This window comes from Filicampus tigris, chromosome 2, assembly GCF_054856515.1.
Source record: "Filicampus tigris isolate MCC_2025a chromosome 2, RoL_Ftig_1.0, whole genome shotgun sequence".
Taxonomy (NCBI): Eukaryota; Metazoa; Chordata; class Actinopteri; order Syngnathiformes; family Syngnathidae; genus Filicampus; species Filicampus tigris.
Window position 1 is genome coordinate 14,955,060 of NC_141218.1, and position 24,532 is coordinate 14,979,591.

Consider the following 24,532-nt stretch of genomic DNA (forward strand, 5'->3'; position numbering starts at 1 on the left):
GTGTTAATGGTCTTGGGCCATCTTATTTATCTGATTTGCTTTTATCATACCAGCCCTCGCGGATCCTGAGGTCCTCTGGCGCCGGCCTTTTATTTATTCCAAGGGTGAGGACCAAAATGCATGGCGAGGCTGCATTCAGCCGTTTTGGTCCTCACCTTTGGAATAGCCTGCCAGAGGATGTCAGGTCTGCAGAGACTGTTGATATTTTTAAGAGGAAGCTCAAGACACACCTTTTTAGTTTGGCTTTCAACAACTTTTAAATAATTTATCTTTTCTTTTAATTGAAGATAATTCTATGTTTTGCTTTGAATGTTTTAAAGCACTTTGAGTTGCATTTTTATGTATGAAAAGTGCTATATAAATAAAATGTGATTGATTGATATAGCAAGGGATTGGAAACCTACTTTTGGCCCACCCTGTATATACTGTATGTAAGCATTGGCAGTATACGTCTCCATGACTAAACATCTATAAATAGCTACATCGACAGTATCTATATGTACAGTATATATATATAATCTATAAATATAAATCCATACCATACACACAAGCATTTCTACGTTTTTTAAAATACACAATCTTTGCATAAATTGTCATTATAGGTTGCTGTGTGTAGAATTTGGCGGATTTTTTTGTCATCTGCTTGAAACAAAATGTGAATAGAATTGGAAACTGTCCGAATGCAACATATATGTATTGCCTTGGGCATCAATATTAATTGTCAGTGGATATGAACTAAAAAAGTATTTAGATTTTGTTTCTTGTAAAAAATGCCCGTCTTGCAGTCTTCAATGACTCCAGTGTGTTTATTTTTGCAATTGGGTCAAAGTACAACGTGAAAACAATGACATGAGAGCATTCCAATGCTTTCTTTTTCTTTAGAAGACATTGTGAAAGACGGTAGCAACAACAAAATGCCCTTCTCATTACAGTTTTGCCAGATAAAAAAAAAAACTTGCTTTTTATATTTAAAAAAAACGTCTTCAAAAAGTCAGATGTAAACAATGTGTTATAGAATGCACAACTGAAGCTAAATGCACCAGACCTCAGATAAACAAATATCAACAGAAGTAAAAAAAACAAAATAAAATGAGTGAATGTGCCCCTCAGGCCTTAGCACCAATACGAATCCCAGCTAGCTGTCTGGGATTAGAAGGCAATATTGTACCAGGGAGAAGGAAATGTTGCATTTACAGGAGGTGACTTTAAGGGTCACTTGGCATCGTCTTTTCTTCTGCCCTAGTCACCCTCCTCAACCTTTTCGTCGCCAGCATCTTCTTCAACGTAATCACCCCAATTGCCATAAATGTCTGGCTCCTCCTCCTCTAGACTGCCTCCGTACAGTTGCTCATCTTCCACTAACTGTATCTCTCCAATGTCGTCATCTGTTTCATCATCATCGTCGTCGTCTTCATCATCATCATCACCATTGTCATCATCCTCATCCTCATCCTCATCAATGTCATCGTCGTCCAGGTCTACCTCCACCCCACACACCTCCCCTTCCTCCATCTCGCCATCCTCGCTCTGACCCTTGGAGGACGTCGGGCTGGAAAACGCTTGCTCTTCTGACTTGTCTGTGAGGTAAGACCCGCCGGAGGGGATGAAGCTTGAGGTAGCCGTCTTTGTGTTTATGTAGAGACGAGGAGGAGGAGGAGGAGGAGGAGGAGGAGGCGGCTTGCGAGTAGCCGAGCCAGCCTGACCGCCGTGCGAGGCGGCTGGGGAAGAACCTTCACATCCCGGGACTGCAGAAGAGGCATGTGGCGTAGCAACGGGCTTCGAGGTGGTCGCGTTGGGCACGTATTCACGGATCTCGCCTGGTTCCAGGGGGTCGGGCCCGCAGGGATCGTGCTCACTGCAGGACAGCTTGCCATCCAGCTTGGAGATGAAGAGCATGCCATCGAGATGTGCTTTGCAGAATGAGCTGGGGCACATCTCGCAGAAAGAAGCCGCTTCTACGCCGCAGATGTCACACTGGTGCCACGGACACTCCCATCGACCTGCAAATGATATTGTGCTCATTTATATTTTTGTTTTGCAATAGGGTGATATTGTAATTGAATGGTAAAATATATATTGGCTAATATTTTGTTTTAGGTTGCGGGCCAAAATTGAAGGTAAGCAATGGTCAAGTAACGATACCAGCCTTATTTTAAGATATTGGGTACTCAAGGAGGCAGTAGCCACTAGGGATGTCACGATATCCAAATGTCGCAATGCGATAATATTACGATATGAACATCACGGTATGATAATTATTACGATATTGTGGAGAGATTGGCGATACATAAAAAGCTCACAATGCTGTATAAAAGCTAACGATATTGGAAAGAAAAAAAAAGGTCATATTAAAAAAAAAAAAACATCACAATATTCTGTTTTTGGACATTCACACAGAAAAAGGATTGGATAGTCATGCATCACATTAAACTGCACTAATAAACTAACCACTAGAGGGTGCTGGAACTGCACCCTGGAAACTGGAACTGGAAACCAACTTGGGCTTTTAAACAGATTTGCTGCAAGTAATATTTTGTTTAAAAAATACAATGGAAGAGACCTTAGAAAAAAAAATCACATATTACATTGCAATGTTGAGTGAGAAAAAAAATCCCAATTAAGAGTTTTTGTCAAACTCATTCGGCCCCACAGTACATACAGTAACTACATTCCATTACATTCCGGTTGATTTCTTCACATTTTCTTTTGTGTTTTACTACTTTGATTCAATACAGGGCTATTTTTATTTCTCTGTTGATGTGATCAGATTTGAATCCCAGGAATACTTTATGGCAGCCAACCTACTTAACGGTTTAAGGCAGTACTTGCCTGCAGGTCTCTTGGCCAGGTTGAGACAGTCAGCGTGGTAGACCTTCGGGCAACCGGGCTTCTTACACGACACGATCTGGCCCCCGTCACCGCAGCTGAAACACTCATCCTCCCTCTCTTTGGTCACCTCTTGCTTGGTCTTCTTCTTCATGCCCCCTCTCCTCTTCCCTTCCTTCATTTTCTCAGCTGGCGGCTGGTTCTGAACAAGAAGGACGGCGGAAAGCAATTTTGCATATCACTGATTGAAGTTCGTCAAGGTCGTCAAGGATACGTGGCCATGTTTTGTTAATACCCAATTGGTCGTTAACTAGGGATGTAACGATTAATCGGAAATCGATAAAAAATCGATCCAACCTGATTAATAGAGTAATCGATTCAAATCGAACTGTGCCATCTCAGCACTCACAAGCCGTATACAGCAACACCTAACAAAAGACATAACATACCTAGATCATTAGAATATACCAAATTAGAGTGCTATAATTTTTTTCCCATTCCAGATGCATACCACGTTTTGAATGTGTAGATCAAATTATGCGCTTGCGCTAATCATTGGGTATTGTGTTTGTGGATGCCTGCAGCACCACACTTGCATACAGAGACAAGCATGGTAGCGATTTTGGAAAAAAAATCGAATCGAATTGAAAATCGGTAACTGAAAATCGAATCGAATCGGGGCTTGAATGAATCATTACATCCCTATCGTTAACAGTTATGTGGTTATGTGGGGAGACACATGACAAAGTGAAGCGACTTGTCCAATTGATTAATTCCGATTTAGCTGAGACTTTTTTTTTTCAAGAGAAGGGTAAAGATAGCAAAAATAGTGTTGAAAAGTTCAGTGTCAGAGAATTGATTTTTACCTTGGGTCGAACACCAAGGAAGCCACTGCAGTTGGGTGCTCCACATTTACAGGCCGTTTTGCCATTGCCGAGACACTCGAGGTTGTAGTTGAAAGTTAGCTCCACACCTAAAAAGTACACCTTCTGTCAGTACCTTAGTACCGTGCAAACTACCACAACAGGTTGCAGATTGTAGCTCAAACCTTTTGGGATGTCTTGCAAAGCAAACAGTCCCACGCGGGTGTCCCCATTCACAGTCCATTTCTGAGTTTCACAATTTGGTTGGCAGCTGTGATTCATGAAGCGAGCCTGATTCCCTTTGGGTCCTGCATCGATGATTCGGTCCTGGGATTGAAAGACAAAAAAAAAAGACAAAACACGCATTATCACAGATATGACTTGTCTTTTGTTATCTATTTATTAGCGTTTACATGACAACTATGCTGTTGTAGTTTAAAATATTTGTGTTCTCAGGATCCAAAATGTGTCAAACGAACACGATACTGTATATACAACATACTGTATATGAAATTTTTCCATTGAAAATACTGTTGGACTAACACCTTAAAGCGGTAATCTACCTAAGCATATTTTTGTTCAAGAATATATTCTATGCAGGCCCACTAGTTGAAACACGGCATTCTGATTAATATCGCGTTTGTGGAATATGAGTTAAGCATCAAAATCCACCCGTTTTTAACCCATCTCAGGGGGCGGCCATTGTGTTACTTCTGTTGACTGAAAATGACATCACAGATGCTCAGGGCTCAGATAATGACCATCCATGGCTCAGCTTCAGAAAACAGATGAGCCGTGATTGGTCATTACCTGAGCAGTTGTGATGTCATTTTCAGTCGACAGACGTGACAAAATGGCCGCCCCCCGAGATGGCTAAAAACGTGTTGTTTAACTTTTATTCCACAAATGCAATATTTATCAGAGTGCCTTGTTTCAACTAGTGGGTCTGCATAGAACATATTTTTGAAAAAAAAATAGGTTTAGGTTGACTTCCCGCTTTAAAGCCATGTTTCCATTCAATTTGTAGTGCAGTTTATCATTGTATGGTCGGTCTGCCTCCCCACAAATACAGTATACCACTTAACCAAAGTGTATTACCTTGTCCAATGTCAGCATGTAGAAGTTAAAGATGTCTTTTTCCTGAGCATGCTTGATTCGGGCCCGACATTCTTCTTCATCTATCACCTCCCCCACATATTCACTCACAAAAGCTCCCTGTGAAGAAGCACAACAGCACATTAGTGAAAAGCGCCACCAGAAAAACAAAACCACATTGTGAGCTGCGGCGCTACATTTTGGACCCACCTTCTTGATGTCGGACACGCTGCGTAAACCCCAGCCGCGCGACAGTGTCCTGAATATCTCAACAAGCGTGTACTGGCGTTTTGTGAAGGTCTGGTTCTGACACCGCTCCCCCGCGGCGCAAACTTGAGGATGGCACTCGTACAACAGCATGCGATTAATGCACTCGGAATCCACGCCGCACGGGTTCTCGTCCGACGCCTTGCAGTTGCAGCGCGGGACCTCAGACAGGTCAGCTGTGATGATCTGCACCTTCCCAATTGGCTTGTTGACCTAAGAGGACCAGGCAAGTGTTTTTATGTACAATGGAATGCCGGCGACAGAGATCCAAAGACCCATTGAGAAAAAGCACCTTGATGTGTTTATATGGAGGAGGCTTTTTGTGAATCTTTCTGTCTTCCTGAAGTTGCCTCATTTCCTTTTCAGCTTGAAGCTCTTTGAATCTTTCCGCTGCTTCAGTCAGGGCTACAAAGACACCGTTCAACATTCAAACAAAACGGCTCTCATTTAAAGCGGAAGTCAACGCAAACATATTTTTTTCAAGAATATGTTCTACGCAAGCCCACCAGTTGAAACAGGGCATTCTGATGAATATTGCGTTTGTGGAATAAGCGTTAATCCACTCGTTTTTAGCCATCTCCGGGGGCGGCCATTTTGTCACTTCTGTCGACTGAAAATGACATCACAGTTGCTCATAGTTCAGGTAACGACCAATCACAGTTCACCTGTTTTCTGAAGATGAGCCGTGATTGGTCGTTACCTGAGCCTTGAGCAGTTGCGATGTCATCTTCAGTCGACAGACAAAATGGCCGCCCCCTAAGATGGCTAAAAACGAGTGCATTTTTCTGCTTAACTTATATTCCACAAACGCAAAATTAATCAGAATGCCGTGTTTCAACTTGTGGGCCTGCTGGGGACAAATTTCGTTTTAAGATGATTATTCAAAATGCACAAGAGCACATCTTACCCTTTTTGTACACGGTGTCTGCCCCCTTGCCCATTTTCTCAATGTTGTGGGTGTCACCCTCCATGTAGGGGAACACGCGCGCTTGGTAAGTCCAAACAAAATCCTTGGAGCCAAAAAACTGCACCGGGAACTCCCCGACCTCATGTTTCATCCTCAGGATGTTATCTGGGACATCTTTGGCCAAACACACTTCAGCAGGCCACCACCTGCAAAGAGTTTCAATTTGATCTCATTTTCGAAATACACAATCAAAGATAATCATGCTTTTTTACGAATACGCTGCCACATATGTACGACACAATATGTTCTTCTGCAGCTCAACTTTGATCACCACCAGTTCAAGATGGAAAGAGCTGTTGGTCCTCTGCAACGCTTGGATTTCAAAATTAATAATTCGTAGTTTGTCAGTAGAGTCAGAAATTCAGTGATTTTTTGTTGTTGTGAATGAATACATCATTTTGGTAAATATAAGGTATTGCTTAGATGTAACAAAAAGGGAACATGCTAATTACAGTTGATAATGTCATGTTGTGTTCATGTCCGGAACTTTTGTTTCTTGTGTTGCTACAACTGCAAGTTTGGAGTGAGGGACAATAACTGCGCATGTCCACCTGTTCATGCCAATGCTACCGTTCATGCTCCGAAGTTAAACTGACGTCAGAAGGACATTGATGAAGACAAAAGAAATTCCTTTGTGGATTACCGGACATTCACCTCTTTTCACGGCAAGCGGCCGTCGAGGTATTCATCTGTTGTACTTTTCGTCTACTATGTCGACGCCGCGCGTCTCATTTGTACTGTTTTATTGTTCATAAATGTAGTTCTGCGCGTCGTGCGATGGCGTGTACAAGGCGCGTCCAAGTCAAGACCACGGCAGAGGATTCGAAAGCAATAAACGCCCGTTCCCACGAACCGCCCGCGCCAGTTTGCTGTGGAGAGAGCTACGCCGACTTTCCAAAATGATGCATCACAAGCCGATCACGTTTCAAAACTTCCATCCAAATGCTGAACCGTACCTGTAGCGTCCCCATTTGACCCACAGTATGTCCTTGATCCGTGGCCTTTTTCCTGCCTTGCAATCGTTGCAGAACCAGCTGCCTTGAGGCATCTCCATATTGAGACATTCCTGATGAAAAGCAGCAGGACAGGCTTCACAGCAAAGCAGGCTGCCTCCTGCAAAAAATATTGCAAACACATTCAAAGCACTGAAGGGATGACGCGTTGTTTTTATTTGCGGCTGTTTTTGATGACTAAAGGCTTTTAACTTTGAGTTGCGACTGGGAAGAGGAATCTTAAAAGAAAAAGACAAACTGTGGTCATATCCCACCGGGCAGATCCAAGTTAAACCATAAACAACAGAAAGGAGATTTCACAAGGGGAATTACCTTCCGAGCACACAAAGCACCAGCTGACATTGATGTGCTCATGGTTCTTGCAGCCCTTCCGAGGAGTGAAGTGGTTTGGGCAGAGAAAACCGTTGTTGGCCAGCACCACGCTGCCGGCTGCCATGCAGTTGTCATTCGCGTGATAAGCCACAGGGCAGCGCACGCAACGAGCCAAACGTCCTGCCGCGCATGAGAACAAAGTGCACTATATTCAAAAGATTTCTCAACTGATCAAGGGTTAGCTCCAAAAATGTTATTGTCACGGCGGTGATAACGTACAGTGCATTGATTTAGTCAAGAAAACACATACAGCGCATTGGGCTCAACCCAGGACCTTTTTACATAATAAGTCATACAGCAACATCAGTTTTTTTAAGCGTGAAAAAATTACGTGATGGGACCTGAAAAATATTTTTATATATATATATATATATATATATATATATATATATATATATATATATTTCCCCCCCCCTTTTTTCTCAATACAACTTCTCCAGGTCCAACACGGAACACAATATATAAAAAAATGGCTTGGCTGGATGGGTATAATGCTTTGGAGCCTTAGTATAGAATCTTAAACATAGTTCTAGACTGCAATTTGCTTGCGGCATGGGCAGGATTCATCAGGATTCATTCATTCTTCTAAATTATTTTGATACAATTGGCTTGTTTCTGAAAATTTTAAGTTTGGAACTGTCTCATGAATGAATAGGAATTTGTGGAAATGAATGGAAAATTTCAGGAATATACTGGATTTGCATTTGCAAAATGATACTATCCTATAACAGGGAAGCTTGGTTAAATTTGAGAAACATCAATTCGGTCTATTTACGGACCTGTAACCTGAAATGAGTGAGAGGTATTGCTTTTTGAATTGCAGGTAGGCAGTACGGATTGGGACTATACATTAATTTTATTTACCGGTAACTACAAAAGAGATGCAGCTATTTTCAATCAAAACTATTTTACATACTAATTCAAAATACTAATTTCCATGGATGTCTGCTTTAAAACTAAACATTTTCATTATTATACTGGCATACAATAACATCAAATTTTATAACTGAAAGTTACTAATCCAATTCAATACTTCCAAAGTTCCCCACAAAACCTCCCATGGAAAGTTTGCAACTGATGCTACTGCAACTGATGACGGCTGACCTGTTTTCTGAACCTGAGCCGTGATTGGTCGTTGTGAGCAGTTGCGATGTCATTTTCAGACAAAATGGCCGCCCCCAGAGATGGCTAAAAACGAGTGCATTTTGCTGCTTAACTTATATTCCGCAAACGCAAAATTAATCAGAATGCCGTGTTTCAACGAGTGGCCCTGCTGGGAACATATTCTTGAAAAATTGTAAGAAGTTTGGGTTGACTTTTGCTTTAAAGAACTGAAGCTGTACGCTACCGATAGTCATATAAGAGCCTGGTGCGACGATTATGCCGCGATTTACATATGACCTGATTAGTTGACTAATCGCCACTACTGTTGGGGATGAGTCGACTAGCAAAATAACAGTTTGTGGCAGCCCTACATGACACGTTTGCACCAAACATCATTGAGTATTGCGTTTGTGGATGGCTGCAGCACCACACTAGCGCACAGAGACAAGCATGGTAGCGATGAAAAAAAAAAAAAAAAAATTCCAATTGAATCGAAAATGGGGAACAGAAAATCAAAAATCCAATCGAATCGGGGCTTGAGTGAATCGTTACATCCCTACTACAAATAGAAATCCCTAAGTCAGAACATATAATATATGAATCTTACCTTTGGAGCTGCAAGCATTGAGAGGATTGGCGATGTGACACGCCAAACAAACGTGTAAGGGGCAGCGGAAGCTTTTGTTGTGTCGCTGCGTGGCCGAAAACGCCATGATGCAGTCCGTGTGATAGAACTTTCCGCACAGTGGGATTATACATCGCTTTACGCCGTTACCAGACTTCTTACACACAAAGCATGTGTGAATGCCTACAATTGTAGCAAAGGAATAATGTGCATTCAGTTCATTTAAGGCAACACAAAGCAGTCACGGTCATCACAGGTAGACGGCACTCTCACTCACCGGAGGTACACTGTTGGCAGTGAAATTTTCCCTTGGGTGCCGCAGACAAAGCAATACACTGTGGGTGAAAGGCTCCGTAACAGTGGCCGTCACATACCAGAAGGTCTCCTGTCCTCTCGCACACCTACGCGAAGGCATCGTAAAAACAAAGGCCAAGCACCTCCTCAAGTACAGTGTCTCCCTTTTCCACATTAGGCATTTGTCAGAGTTCATTTTGAATCCCATTTTTTTACACTTGTATTATTGCTAAGAATGTTACAAAAACATCTCACAACCATGACCCACATCCTGGTTTTACTTTTATCACAACCTTTATTTTGATGAATTAATGGTGGAGCGGTGGCTGAAAAAAAATGCATAAGGAGGAAGACCTGGGTTCGGGTTAATACATTTTAGGAGCGCCGACTCACCTGGCAGACATTCTCCTTAAAGGAGGAAACAGCTATTTTCCCTTTAACATCCACTTGGGAAGATGGGCTGTCCATCACACTGGCATCAAGCAGCTACAAAAATCAAGACAGAACTTTAATCTATGCTAAATAACAGATTGACACGTTCTATTTTCAACAGACTAAAGGATATGACGTGATCACCTCAGCTTTGGGAGTTTCACTGTCTATGTTATGATTCTCTTCAGTGCTGCAGGGCATCGACTTGTCCTTCTGCTCAGGGGACATGGTCGGAGTGACAACCTTGACGTCTTCGGCCTCGGAGGGTGGAGTGGTAGTAACAGCGACGGAAGATGAGCTGGGAGCAGGTTTCTCTTTCTTGACAGGTGCAAGCTGTTAAGAACAAATGTAATTTATTCAAGATTATTGAAACGTCACAACGAATTTGGTAGGTGTTGTGACAAATGCTGACCAAATGTTCCTTAGGTTTGAGCTTCTTAGGAACAGCGGTTTTCTCGACCAACACTTTTACTTCAGAGAAAACCTTTGGGGGGCACTTTGGCTCCTGTGTGAAAATAGTAATATTTAATCAAACGCACCACACACAATCAGAAAGGAACTTCAAAGAATGGTCCTGGCCATAAAAACGTAATAGTCACATCATCCTATGTGTAGTATACAACTTGTTATTATTCAAGAGTTAGCCTGTTGACTTCTGTTGTTTTAAAGGGGAAAGTCAACCAAACTTATTTCTTTCAAGAATATGTTCCCACCAGGCCCACTTGTTGAAACACGGGATTCGGATTAATATTGCGTTTGTGGAATATGAGTGAAGCAGCAAAATCCACTCGTTTTTAGCCATCTCTGGGGGCGGCCATTTTGTCACTTCTGTCGACTGAAAATGACATCACAGTTGCTCAGGGCTCAGGCAACGACCAATAACGGCTCAGCTATCGAATGCAGGTCAGCCGTGATTGGTCATTACCTGAGCCCTGAGCATTTGTCATTTTCAGTCGACAGAAGTGACAAAATGGCCGCCCCCTGAGATGGCTAAAAACGAGTGGATTAACTCTTATTCCACAAACGCAATGTTTATCAGAATGCCTTGTTTCAACTAGTGGGCTTGCATAGAACATATTCTTGAAAAAAATATGTTTGGGTTGACTTCCCCTTGATGACAAGATTTGATGTTGCACTGGTTGTTTCCATGACAGAGCTTTTTCATTTGTGTGGCTTCACAATACAGTGAACCCCCTGTAAAGACCCAATGACAAACATTTTCAGACCTTCCTCTACTCTCCCTTGTGAAAAAATGTAAAAGACAAAAAAATACATATGTGGGATTGAATGTGTGGATTCTTGAAAGGCATAAAAATGCATCGCGGGGACTGACTGAGTTAAAAAGGATCAATCTCAACTGCGGAATGCTGTCAACAAGGTTGACAAGTGTGTGTTCCTTGAAAAAAAAAAAAATCGGGGCCGCTGTAGGTGAATCGCACACTAATTTGCACAACCAAACACAAAGACACTACCACTTTTTTGAGTGAAAAGAGATTTCTGTGGTGGCTTTGAATAGAGTTGCGCCTCATGAGTCTAAAAATGCCCAAAGAACAGAACAGCCACTCACGACTTACCCCCTTCTTTGGAGGGGCCGACACTTTTTCAATGGTACAATCCAGAACATCATGAGACAGCTTCCGAGGCCTTTTTCTTTCTGGTGTTAAATCTGCAACTAGGAGCGGAATGATATCATCGTGCAATATCCAGAAATGACACGTGGGATTGTTCAAACACTACAATACCAGATTTTGGAGGTAGATCAGCTTCTTCGGCTGTGACCGTGTCATGAGAGGGTTGAGTTGTGGCTGGGGAGGTGGGGAGCTCATCGGGGGGGCATTGATCCTGAGATTGACCATCGGCCTCGGTAGATGGAGAGGTAGGGGGCGCCATGGAGACTGATGGTGAGGCAAGTGTCTCCGATGTGATGCTGAGATCCAGGACCGGCGACACATTTTCACTGCTATCACGGAGAACCTGAGAGGCACAGGTACAATGTATCAATACGACCTTTAATGTTTGACCAACGCGAGCAATACAGAGGATAGACTGAAAACAAGACAATGCGTGCTGATTAAATGTTGTCTGCGTATTGTAGTTTTGTGTGCGATGACGTAATGCACGTACGTGTATACATGCACACTCGCGGCATTCATGAATGCGCACACACTACTAAATACTGCTACTACTACCACTAAATAGCCCGCAAATAGTTTGGAAATTTTGTCAAATGTAAAATTGCTACACTAGCTATTTGATAGACGACAAGGACTGTTCAGATGTTTGTGGCATCACTTGAGCAAAAATTATTAGCAAAGTCACTGTTGTGTATAAAATATATTGTTTCACAAAAAGCTTGTTTTCTGCATTTTTTGGGGTCCACAATAGGTTATTTGGGCAAAACCAACCTGTTTTACTGCTGACTACTAAAAAATATAATAAGGTAGAAACGAACGTTTTTGTGTCATGAAAGAAGAGAGTCTAATCTTCCATTTGGTAGTTTCCTTTTAACGTAGTCATAAAACACAATAATCTGAGAGCCTTGCAAGATCAGTCTGAATGCTCTAAACTGGCTTGCCCTCAAGAGTTTCTCTTTTTTTTTTTAAATACCTGGAAGTGAAAGAGTTAATTAACCTTTAATGTATTTGATGGCAGCATAAATGCCTTAAATTAATCTTTGACACAAACGTGACACTGAAGTCACTTTTTCACAATTTATGTTGTGCAGGAATAGTTGAAATGCTGCTCGACTGACCACATACTGGTTTATCTATTTGTGATTTCACATTATTTATGATGAAATGTTTTCAGATGAACATTTCCTGCACCTGGGGAAGGAGATAAACTTCCTTTGAGGTCATGATAGAGGTGTACTGTATGGGCGTGCAATGACCATATTACCGTAGCGGAGAAATCTAAGCCGTGTTTTGTGGATTTCTTTTTTGGGGCGAATATTTGTTCATATTCCTCCGTGGACTCCAGAAGTCTTTTAGTTGGTTTCCGGAGGCGTTTGTTCTCAGAATGACCTGCGGTGAAGACAGAACCCCCCCCCCCCCCCTTGGAGTCATTTTTAACCAAAAGTGTAGCCATACCAAGAAGTAGTTCTTGTCTTACCGGCTGCACTGCTTTCCTCAGAGAACGAGTTATTGTCTGAGAGCCTCTCAGCTTCCAGGCGAACGTCTGGAGAAGCGTTCATAGTGTATGATCCATTTGTCTCGTTCTCCTCAACCATCTGCCAGCGCTTCTTTGGGGCAATAGGAGATTCAGAGCTCTTGCAGAGGTAGGTGGCAGCAGCGTCACGGGGAATGGGACGATCAAATTCAGCTAAATCGGCATGGCCGCTTACAAATTCCCTGCCGAAAGCCAAATCGGCCATGTTGGCGGAAAGGCCGGGCAACTGAAGTTTGAGCTTGGCAGGAAGTCTCTGTTTTCGCCGTTGTTTGTCAGAGTTCTCCAACTGCAATGGAACATTTTCACAGTGGTAGGTGTCTGCTGACATGAACGCCTTAGTCCTCCACTTGGTTTTCGCTGTTGAGAATTTTCCCGATTCTTCAATCTCTGTTTTAATTCTGTGACTCAAAGTGCCAGAAGAGCCCGTCAGCGGATCGCCACACGAAGGAGAAGGAACGACTAAAGGCTCCTCTTTGATCAGCAGCGGAGATGGTGGGACAACCAGCGGCCTCCCCTCCTTTGCTCTCGTGTCATGAATGTCTTTGAGGAGCATGAGGAAGGTACTGAATTTATAATTAGAATCCGGCCGAAATGCGGCCACCTGAGAGTCGCTGTTCTCGTCAACCAGAGACTTAAACGTGACTTCCTTCGCATCCAGTAAAGCATCCATGGGACACAGTGATGAAGAGGGGGAGGAGGATGATGAGCTGACAGGGCTATCATTCTCCGTCTTGATTTGAACAGGATGAGGAAAGGAATCCCTTCGGTGCACAATCCGAGACTTTATTAATGTGCCGACACTATTTTTCTTCTTGTCGGGCTTCCTCGTACGCTTCTTTGGAGTGCTGTGATTTACACAGGATGGCGCATCAGTGATTGATTCCCAACAAGGAGATGCTTCAGTTTTTATCAGAGCTGTACCGCTGGCTTCATTCGGGCGACAATCATCAGAGTGGGCTGACAATTGGCTTGCAGCCAATGCATCTTGGAGCTCAACCTCTTCCTCTGCTTTCATGGCTGGCGTCCTCACAGGCAGCTTTTTGATTGGACGGTGTGAAGTTTCTTCATCGTTCCTTAATCTCTGATGTTTACAGTCCGAAATGTCCATAAAAGCGCTTGCAGAATGTGAATCTGTATAATGCTGGACTGTTTCTGTGAACACTGTTTGGAGTTTTGTGAATGCCTCGTCTGGTTCCCGTACAGGAGACATCGTTGAGCGTTTTGGACAATGTAACACAGGAACAGTTTCCGGATTAGCATAAGGTGAGTCTTCTGGTTCGTTTTTCAGTTCCTGGCTTGTTGTACAAAGGTCCAGTGTGTCTGTGAAGACCTCTGATCCCGTTGACCCACTGATAATATGCCCAAATATGTCTGACAGACATTTCTTTTTCTTTTTGTAAGTTTTGCTCTGATTGGACAGTGTTCCAGCTGAGTTTTTGTCAACGTGTTGCTCAATGATTCTGGGAACGGTATTAGAGGATGTGAGTTGACCGGCATGTTCATAGAAAGAGGGGGTCTCCTGCGATGGACCGTGTACTGACTCCTCTCCATTGAGAGACGCTGAAGGCAAACACTTTGCATTCCATTCTCGCACAGAGAGCAAATGTTCAGCTTCCGTCACGCTGACTTCCCATGCAGACTTCAAACTTTTGGGTACCTGCAGAAAGCAGAAACAGCATTTGATGGGGTCTAATGACAGAAATCACAATTTCTAAAAAAAAGAGAGACGAAATTGAGAGGACGCAATAAGAGGCGAGGGCAATACTATGCATGTGAGACGCTGGATGCAGGGAAAACAGCCAACCTTTTCGAAAAGCTGCTTCTGTGTTACGAAAAGAAACCAGCAATGCTACAACCTATTCCTGTACGTAGCAGCAATGATCAGTCGCAATTTACTGACAACTGGAGGCAAAGGCATGTCTAATATGTGTACCACTCGTTCTTTTATTTTGCAATTGGCAATCAAAAATCAAAAAGTAAAAACGTTCATTTTTAATCTGAAAGAAAACTTGGGCATCAGATTGGTCATTCTTCAATTTAGGCTCAGATCAAAAATATGAAATTGAAAAAGATCCCACAAGACTGAGTTTGATTTTCTATGTTACCAAACTCACATAAAATATGCCCAATTACACTGGGGATTTTTTTTTTAATCTGTTGCGTTAGATTTTTATGATGATTAACACTGGAATTGACTTTTTTTCTAGCACCTCAAGATTTTTTTCAAGAATTGCCCTCCAGATCCGCAAAATTCCAATGATAAGACGAAGACGAGCTGATTACGAATGGACTCATCTAAATCTAGGTGGCAACTTGCTTGTGCAGTCACAATTGAGAGAGTGCGGTGAGAGGTGTGTGCAGCTCCCATATACATAGGTCAGTACTATCAATATCTACAAACAGAAAGCTAGCAAAGTAGGAATTAGTGCTGGCTTTTCTCTTGACCTTGTCAGCATGAGCATTCCATTATAAGTTCTATTCTGCTTTATGCTCTTTTTTTAGTTTTCAGAGCTTGTAACTATTCCATCTTAGTTTATCTATACACATACACATTCATTTCACATGTTTTAGGAAAACATGTGTAGAAAACGGGGATCCTACAGCTCAAAAATTTGATGCGATAGAGACAAACTGAGATCAGTTTGGAATTCCCCACCCGAAAATTACTTAAAAATAGCTGTCAGACATAACTCGACAAAAATTGTGTTACCCAGTGTTATCTATTAAAATCAAACACAGTCCCGTGGTCCATTTTTCGATTCCTCAGTTTTGATTTACGCCTAAAATTACATTCTTTTTTGTTGTTGTTTTTGTGTTCGATAAAAATTCAGTCACTTTTTTATATTTTCATTGAAATTTGTACAGAACAAATGATGCATCGATTATGTTGCCTTTCTTCCCTCAGTCCATGCATACCCATTGGCAAAAACGTGGAAATTCAGTTCAGTAGGTTTTTCCTGTTACGCTGCTTAAGATATGAATTTCCACCAAGCTCGACAGTTCAGTTTGAGTGTCCTCTACTTGGTGTGTAGGTGGGATCACAATAGCTGTGTCAGCTACACAAAAAGGATGATAACAAGAAAAATAAATTTGACAGAGCAGTCATGTTTACTGACTAAGGGTTGTTCATACTACTTGGCTTTTCTACTCCACAACGGCATTTAGATAGTGACGTCGTATAGTCGCTAACAATGTGTTTAAGGCTTGAAGAAAATGTAAAGTCACACTTGACTTAACTTATTTGAATTGTCTTCTAATTCTTAATGTGCAACTTTGGTAAGTGACGAAGATACAGTGAAGGGGAAAAAAAAAAATCTCAGGCAGGCTCTTAATTTTCAGACAGAATTGTTGTGCATGTACTGGCGTGCTTTTATTTTGAAGGTCTGACATTACCGGCAACAGGATGTTTACGCTGATGTGTTTTCGTTGCCTCCAATTATGAATAAAAGTTACATTGTGGAATATGCCCTGCTGTCTGTTTGAACTCCTAAACTGATCAATAATACATCACATAAATCAAAGTGGAAGAAGAACAGGGAATGATTCCACTGTTCACAAACAGCTGTGAGTATTTGCAAACGCCGCAAATTCACGGAAAAACGGCAGGTCTCCCCGTTTGGTTAGGTTGTGCTAATGTTTACCTGACTGTTTGAGCAACAAGCACACCGAGATTGAAGATTTTTTTTCTCTGGCTGGAAATACAATCATGCGACAGCGGGTGAACCTTCATCCTGTGTGTGTGTGTGTGTGTGTGCGTGTAAGGTGCGTAAAGTCGGTATATGAGCTGTCCATTGTTGGTGAATATAGATTATTGCAAAGCATTTCCTCCTCCAGCAATTTTTTTTCAAATTATAGAACTGTACAGAAAAAATATCTGTGGCATCATCAGCGACGAGTCGAAGTAAACTCTACTTTCATGACAGTTGCGTCGACTTAAAAAAGTGACGGCTGAAACCCCTAGTACATTATCTCAAAGCAAAACATGTTGGAAAATGCACTTTTTGAAAGTCCCGTTATTTGTTTTCGTGCATTCCTTTAAAACATGAAAATTACAATTCTGTTCACGACTGAATGACGGCAATGTGTTTAGCTCCATCCTATGCAATCTAGAACAGGTGTCCCCAACCAACACGCGATTTTCACATTCTATTAACTTTTTTTGATATATTTAAATTGTTTAATTGAGCTTCAATTTTTTTTTTTCATTGTCAACTCAGAAAATGTAGTTCAATGCCCATGCCTTGTGCAAATTGCTCTATACGAACACAGTTTAAAACCTAAACTACTGTGTTTTCAGAAATAGAAGTGTTGAATACTGTGCATTTCTACTATGGATTTGAGGCTGAAATAGATTTTTTTCTCTGGATATATAAGTACAAAGGTTGTTGTAGAAGTGTATTTTATTAAAAATAAGTTTGACAGTATTCTTGGGCGTGTTTTCTATATTTCCATATTTGTTGATACATATTCATGTGACTAATGTGTAATTTACCATGTACTTGTAGTCTTTCTCCTTCTGCTTCCCTCTCGGTCTCAGCATGGGCAGGTCATCAAACTGATAGCCCCCTTTGAAAGGAAAAATGGCGTTCCCTGGGACCCAGGCACACTCGACCATCTCTCCAATAGTCTCCAGGAAGTACAAGCGACAGGGGCGGGGACTGGGCACTAGAACGCAACAAATAGAGTTGGGACGATAACATTAACTATGACCATCATGTCGTTTGCAGTCGGCCACTCTGAAGGAAAGCTTACGTTTCATCTTGGTGTGGATGCCCAATTGAGGGTCGCAGAGAACTCGGCAGGGCCACCAGGGCCGTCGGTTGAACTTTGCCCACACCAACTCGCCTTTCACATGTTGCACTGATGGAGGAGGCCTTGTTTTTGGACTCTTGTACTAAGTGAGAGGATTAAACCATTCATTTAAAATGTATTCATAAAAAAGGTGCAAAATCACAAATGATGAACAAAAACATTTGTAATTACTAAGTAAAGTACTACAAGATGTGTCAGAAAAGTTCCACGACTCGAGTCACAAGACATGCTGCATTTAAAATCCAAAATACACGTTTTCTTTTCAGTCCAACGCACTTTCACAGCCAACTCTGCCACACCTTCACGCACTGCTCGAAATAGTCTTCCGGGATCCTCCACGGCACCATCAACACTGTCATCTACATTCCATCCAAGACTTCAAAATCCGTCCCCTTGAGCTTGGGAAAATGTGAACAAATTTTACAGAGAACCAGGTCTTGTGAGTAGGAAGGTTGTTCCATCACAGCCAGGTTTCCCTCTTAGAATTTTCGCCTCTTCTCACACACTGAACAAAGGAAGCACCGCAAGATCTGTTTATAGATTTCCCGGTTGTTCATCCGGCCCACATTTTGGGGGGGAACCCATAATTTGTAGTTTCAGTTTCAACTTTTCTGATACACCTCATTCACATGGCTAGAAGCGCTTTATTGTCTTTTGTGTTAACCCTTACATTTCATTTTTCACAACATTATATTCATACAAGATTATTCCTACCCTGATCACTGGAATTGCCTATATTGAGAGAGGAGTATGTGTGGTGTCTGTTTATGTCCTATTGCTTCTTTCAATTTATGATATTAACTCATTCACTGCCAGCCCTGTCAAAATGGATCTTTGACTTATATAGCTGTCAATGACAGTGAAAGAGTGAACTCATTCCCTGCCCGTCCAGTTAAAAGGGATCTTTGACGTCTACAGCCGTCAATGGCAGTGATCAATAGTAGTCACAACAGTGCAGAGGCCAGGAGCTACTGAGAGGACTGCATTGATACCAAACTGTACACCAGGATGAATTCAAGCACAAGCGTAGTGTTAATGTTACAGTATCTTCGCCAAATTGAGAAAAAGGTCTGACACTAGTAGAAAAAGGTGATGGTCATGAGAGGGCAATGTGGACACCCTTACACCCGAGGTAAGGGTAGAAGACGTGGATGGTATGGTCTTGCAGGTCATAGTCTTGAGACAATTATAAATAATATGTTCTTGAAAGTCACATAGCTATGGTCTTTTAAGTCACGTAACCCTGGTATATAGTGTGGCGTCTTTTTTATATATACAGAAGGAACAAGAATTCCTTGGAAATAAGTCCATCTTAGGTCCTGGCCAATCAAAAGAAAGGGGATTTACCAAACAAAGTGCTTCCAAAGTGTTAGTGTGTCCATATTTTCTTCAGCCTGCTGCTCAGTGGTTGAAGTACCATTCTCTGAGTTTTGTTTCAATAAACTCATTTATGATCTGCTCAAACCTGGACTCCGGACTTAGCTTTTCCTGTCTGCCTGAAGTTGATTTCTTCCAACGTTCTGAGGACTAAAAGTGCATCTGTCTGACCAATGTCTTTTGTCAGCCGACCACCATAATGGGCCCAGGAGAAGAGAGACGCCAGTGATCGACACGGTGACCATCAGCCGATCACGGGCCCAGCAATCGTGGGCTGACACAACATATGAAATTAGTTGCCTCTTCCTTAGTCTTTTTCCACTGTAATGTATCAATTCCAGATCCTAGTTTAAATTATTCGGGGCCTCAATCTTAACACACTCCTGTCGCTTCTTTAGGCTCAAACTAACGAGATCAAATACGAGACTCGCGACAATATTTTTTTTCCATTCATGAGGCGACCAAAAAATGTACAACAATGTAATGCACCATTGTAAGCTAAAACTATAATGTCATCTCTGAGTCTGAAAATTAAATTGTCAAGTCTTAGTGATAAATTGGTCCCACCAGCTTGGGGTAAATAATGAAGTTGAAACTTTTTCCATCCACACATTTCCTGCTCAAGGTCACAAATAAGATTGAGTCTATTAAAGCTGACTGGACAAATGACCTGTCAATCATAGACTGCTAAATATAGTGTCAAACAACCACGGACAAGAGTCTTCTATGGATTCCTAACTCCATTTTTCAACTGTGGGACCTACAGCGCTACCAATATATATATTTCTTATAACAAAAATACAATTAACTAGATTTACGTAAACTGCAAGTCCAAGTGCCCGGTTTCAATTTAAAACCTGGACTTTTTTGACAGTCTCTTTCTGTGTACATTTCAAGTGACATATCAGATAGGGCTGCGTTTACACTGACAGAACAAATAAAACAACCTGCATTCATAGAGGGCCAAATTGCATGTGAAAAACTCCACAAGTGCCAATGGCGGGCAGGGACCACAGGTAAGTACATAATACTACAGAAATAGAACAAATTTTAAGCTTTACATACAGTTTGGTTGGCCTGAGCTGACTCTTTCCGCAAATGATAAATAAGGGTAACCTCCACATTACCCCACCGTCTGTTTCTGCAATTACTTTGATAATTTCCTATTTGCTACACCTCTAATGCAGCATATTTAGACCATATCCTATTGTCTATGCTTTATCTGTATATTAGATACAGGGTGACCCACACAAAAAAAAACCCTGAAAGAAAATTTGGATTTGGAAATTTGAAATGAATTTCTGAAGAAAAGGCCAATGAGTATAATATTTTAATGTGATGTTCTTAACACAAGAAACTAGTTATGCCTGTAGCTAGTTGCATTTGATTCCGTAAATGTTTTGTTTTTTTTTTAATTTAAGAAATTATGTCTATTGAAAGTTGGGGTCCGTTGTTTTGGGTCACCCTGTATATAGCGGATTGTTTTTAGAAGCGGTCCAATTCCGTTCTGAAGACATCCATTACATTGGCAACTACATATCCGAATTGTGTCGCCAGAGAGTAAAAAAAAAAAAAAAAAAGATTCTAACTTGTGTCACTTGAACCATACAGTGTAAATCCAGCCTTAGAGACAGAATTCTGAAAAGAAATCTGCAGTGTACAACCAAGAAACATTTAGACAAAGCCTTGGTTTCCCTGAGGTGTAGAATCCGCAGTGTTTGCCACTCACATCAGAGTTGCTGCCAGATGGCGAAATCAGCCCAGGATCGGTAGAGCCAAGTTCCACATCACTTTCCGATTCCTCGTCCATGCTCCACCCGTCTCTCATGGTGATGTCTGGCAGTGCGCTGGGGCTCAGAGTGGGGTTGAGTTCCGATATAGTTTTAGACATCAGGTTAAAAACAGTGGGTTTGTATGTCCTTTTGTCTGAGCCTGAAATGTTTGAGGCTCGAGAGCCTGTAACAGCGTGCTCCCAAGTCTGGTGATAAGGGTTGAAGGCCTCGCTTCGTTTGTACACGACATGATCGTGTTGCTGCTGCTTTGCGTCACTGCTGTCAAATAATGTAGAGCCAAAATGTAGGTAGCCATTTGAGGTGGGAGAACAACACTCTAGACTGTCCGGACTGGGAGGGGGGAAGCCATTCTTGTTGAAGGGTGGCAGACACTCAAATGATGTGTTATCGTTGCATGGCGAGGGAGGCAGAAGGACAGACGGTGGCTCAAACTCATCGGCATCATCCCCGACCGGGCTTGAAGGGTGCAAGCGGTTCCTAGCGTGGAGGTCAACCTTGTTGGCCACAGCGTTCAAGTCACGCAGCGTTTTCAGCGGGCCGTAGCAATTGGACGCCGACGGCTGCTCCGAGCCGAGCTTCGCCATGCCGCAATGCCTTCGGTAGGAGGCGCCCACAAAGCCATTGCGGGGCCTCGGCTCTGGCTGGCTGGTGGAGCCAAACGCTGAGCGGAAAGCCGGTCTGTATGACTGACTCATGTTGTCATGGCTCGCCCCTGTCAAGGAGGAAAACAAAGGGTAGTTAGTTTAAGTTCTTATTGCCACTAAAATTGTAGTCAGGGCAAGCTCAATAATAGTGTGCATTGAGAGTAGCGGTGGAGAACTTGTTTTCATTGCAATCGTGGTTACCCGAAGGGGGGCATTCATTATGATGAAATCACGTAAGTGTCATCTAAAATGAAACGTCAACAACTTCACTCGGGGAAACGCAATATCATTATATCAATCATTGGTCTTCTTTTTAGGAAATGAAGGATGCAGACAAGAGCAACACTAACAACTTGAACTGTTTCGACAATGGCATTCATTATAGTCTTGGTTCCATCTGAATAGCCTGGGAAATGCTGTTTTCAGTTTCACTTATATTCTTCTTTCTTTCTTGAACATATGATTAGTCATCGCATATTTTATCCAGAACCTGAACTGCGCCGTAATTGTTTACAGACTAAGCGTGTTCTTAGCATGCGAGGCAGTTACAATTCTTGTCCCTTACTTGATAGGTTTTGTGTAGGTTCTAGGGCTGCACAATATATTGAAACAAATATCAATATCATGATATTGGCCCATGCAGTATGCATATCGCAGAGACATGCAATAAGTTTCTTCTGGAATTGCTTTAATCTGAATTTTACCAGTCAGACGCAAACTTAAATGTGCATCACCATGCAATAGTTGAACATTATCAAGGGTAATTACAATTAATTAGCTAAGAATACATTGGGTTTGTTTATTATATATAGTTTTTTTCTAGCATCCAATATTCTTAAAGCAGGGATGGGAAAAGCTACGGGCATTATTTCAAGGTATTGCGTTCTCTCGGAGGCTGCCGATACCAGCCACTGATACTGAAAGCAAAAAAAAAAAAAATTATAATAATCTGACATAGAGTAAGTAAGTCCTTAGCAGTCGTTGGTGCTATACTGCGGCAATTTGACACATCGGCAAACTATTATCTGCATCAGAAAGAAAGGTCTTTGTTCATAATTTTATGTCACTGAGTTAAATGACATGTTATGTCAAAAGTACTACAGAAATTGCTACCCGGTATCGGTAAGTAATCAGAGTGAATACTCGTACTGGTATCAGTCTGAAAAAAAGGGCTATCCAAAAGCATTTGTGTTACATTAATTAGAAATGTACACAGGTGTGAATGTCCGTATAAATGGTTGTTTGTCTATTTGTGCCCTGCGATTGGATGGCAACCAGTCCTCGCCCAAAGTCATCTAGTATAGACTCCAGCACACCCGTGACCCCAATGACGAAAAGCAGTACAGTATCGCAAAGGTATTGATATTTTATTGATATCATGTAATAAAAAATGTGTTTTACCATAGCCGTCAGGAGACTTGCTAAAAATTTAACTGTAAAGTGTTTTCCCACTCCTAATTTCGAGAGGAGTTGTCATTGCATGGCCTCTACAAGGAGGCGGGTCACAACAAAACCCAACTTTTGCGTGACACATTTCATTCATCAAAATCCAGCAGAGTAAAGCTACTTGGATTGACTGCTGAGGGCCATTGCTATGGCGGAGGAGTCAATGGAGGAGGCTCTGCAGGAAGGAGGTGGTGACACAGAACCAGCACACAGACACATACATGGGAAGACAGACATGGGAAGCTACAAACAACTCACAAAAATAAAGTACGCGCGGAAGGGGGAGAAAAACTCACCATGTGCTGGTCGGTCACTATGAAACCAACAACGGATGCGTGATTATGAGGCACAAAGCAAGTGTTAGTGCGCAGATGTGCACAATCCCAGCAGCGGTCCCCGAGTAGGCCGAGGCAAGGCGCTCATTCTCTGCACCGGCCCTCTTCGCGAACTGCCACTGTAGAAACACAAAGTAGCACTTCTGAGAAACACAAAGCGAGCTCCATAACGAGCAGCTCGTGTCAGCGAGCCAACGGCGGTCCCCCCTCTGGCACTCCTGCTAGCTTATTGACTACATGATCCCCGCCTGGTTGGCCTCCGGTTTGTGTTAAAACAAGCCCAGTGAGCGAGCGAGTGTGTTGGTGAGCCGCAGCCAATCGGCACCGCCACCCAACCCCCCAGTCAGTCAGTCAGTCAGTCTGCTTACAGCACAGGCCGTGACACCCAAGCCTCCCGAAACGAGCGCGCGCGCGCGACGGCTGCCTCGCGCACGCGCACCAAGGTTAACTATTAGGACACGAAACCGTCTTATGAGTCAATAATCGAATTCACGAATGGCCATTTACCCCCAACGCGTGTTTCTACAGCGGGGGGCCCGTGTGCGTGGAATACAGTACAGTGCTCCAAACAGCAGCGGCCATGTTGCTTTCTCAGCCCGACGGAAAGAGGAGCGAGGCCGCTTGAGCAAAAATGCGACAACGGAAAGACAGCAAACACTCACAAACTCGAAACTTTTACACCGATAAATATGTTCGCTTTGCGGGTTGTCTTCACGTGCACGCACAGGCCCCTGGGCGCCGCTTCCAACTTTGCAGTACAAAAAGACTGCGGGCCACAAGATGAGACAAAGACGGACTGCTCACGCCGATTTGACAGCACATGTACTTACCTCGTAATAAATTTGGGGTTTTACACCCAAACGCGGCCTACTTTAGTCACGTTTTCGCAGAAGAATGATCTGGAAACACAAGTACTTGTTCACTCTCCTCGCCCCAGCACCGTTTAAAAACGTAATATCACCTTTATTATATGAATTTTCACCTCACGCTAACTACATCGTGTGAGATATTACAACTTTTAATAAATGTATCGGTAATTAATTGACCAGAATGTTAACTAATGTGTAATTTTAGGTTAATTGTTGTATTTACAGACGGA

At 42.4% G+C, this 24,532-nt stretch overlaps 1 protein-coding gene across 4 annotated transcripts; it reads right to left on the reverse strand.

Annotated features, from left to right (window-relative positions):
* Positions 1–779: 779 nt before the first annotated feature.
* Positions 780–24,405, reverse strand: LOC147151539 (histone-lysine N-methyltransferase, H3 lysine-36 specific-like). Of its 4 annotated transcripts, none has more exons than XM_086021410.1 (24): positions 24,264–24,405; positions 23,395–23,552; positions 20,945–21,720; positions 17,779–17,920; positions 17,519–17,691; positions 12,970–14,683; positions 12,757–12,881; positions 11,601–11,832; positions 11,433–11,530; positions 10,271–10,363; positions 10,003–10,191; positions 9,820–9,912; positions 9,410–9,533; positions 9,115–9,315; positions 7,344–7,523; positions 6,975–7,131; positions 5,959–6,164; positions 5,344–5,456; positions 4,995–5,264; positions 4,788–4,904; positions 3,875–4,016; positions 3,693–3,799; positions 2,830–3,028; positions 780–2,000 (listed from the first exon to the last, which is right to left on the reverse strand). In XM_086021410.1, exons 3-24 carry the CDS (start codon positions 21,701–21,703, stop codon positions 1,240–1,242), a joined length of 6,195 nt encoding a protein of 2,064 aa, XP_085877536.1. In that variant the 5' UTR covers positions 21,704–21,720; positions 23,395–23,552; positions 24,264–24,405; the 3' UTR covers positions 780–1,239. The 4 variants fall into 4 exon arrangements, with proteins under 4 accessions (XP_085877536.1, XP_085877529.1, XP_085877546.1 ...); XM_086021403.1 differs by lacking the exon at positions 24,264–24,405 and adding an exon at positions 24,096–24,226; XM_086021420.1 differs by lacking the exon at positions 24,264–24,405 and having other exon boundaries at positions 11,433–11,524; positions 23,395–23,793.
* Between the last annotated feature and the right edge of the window lie 127 nt (positions 24,406–24,532).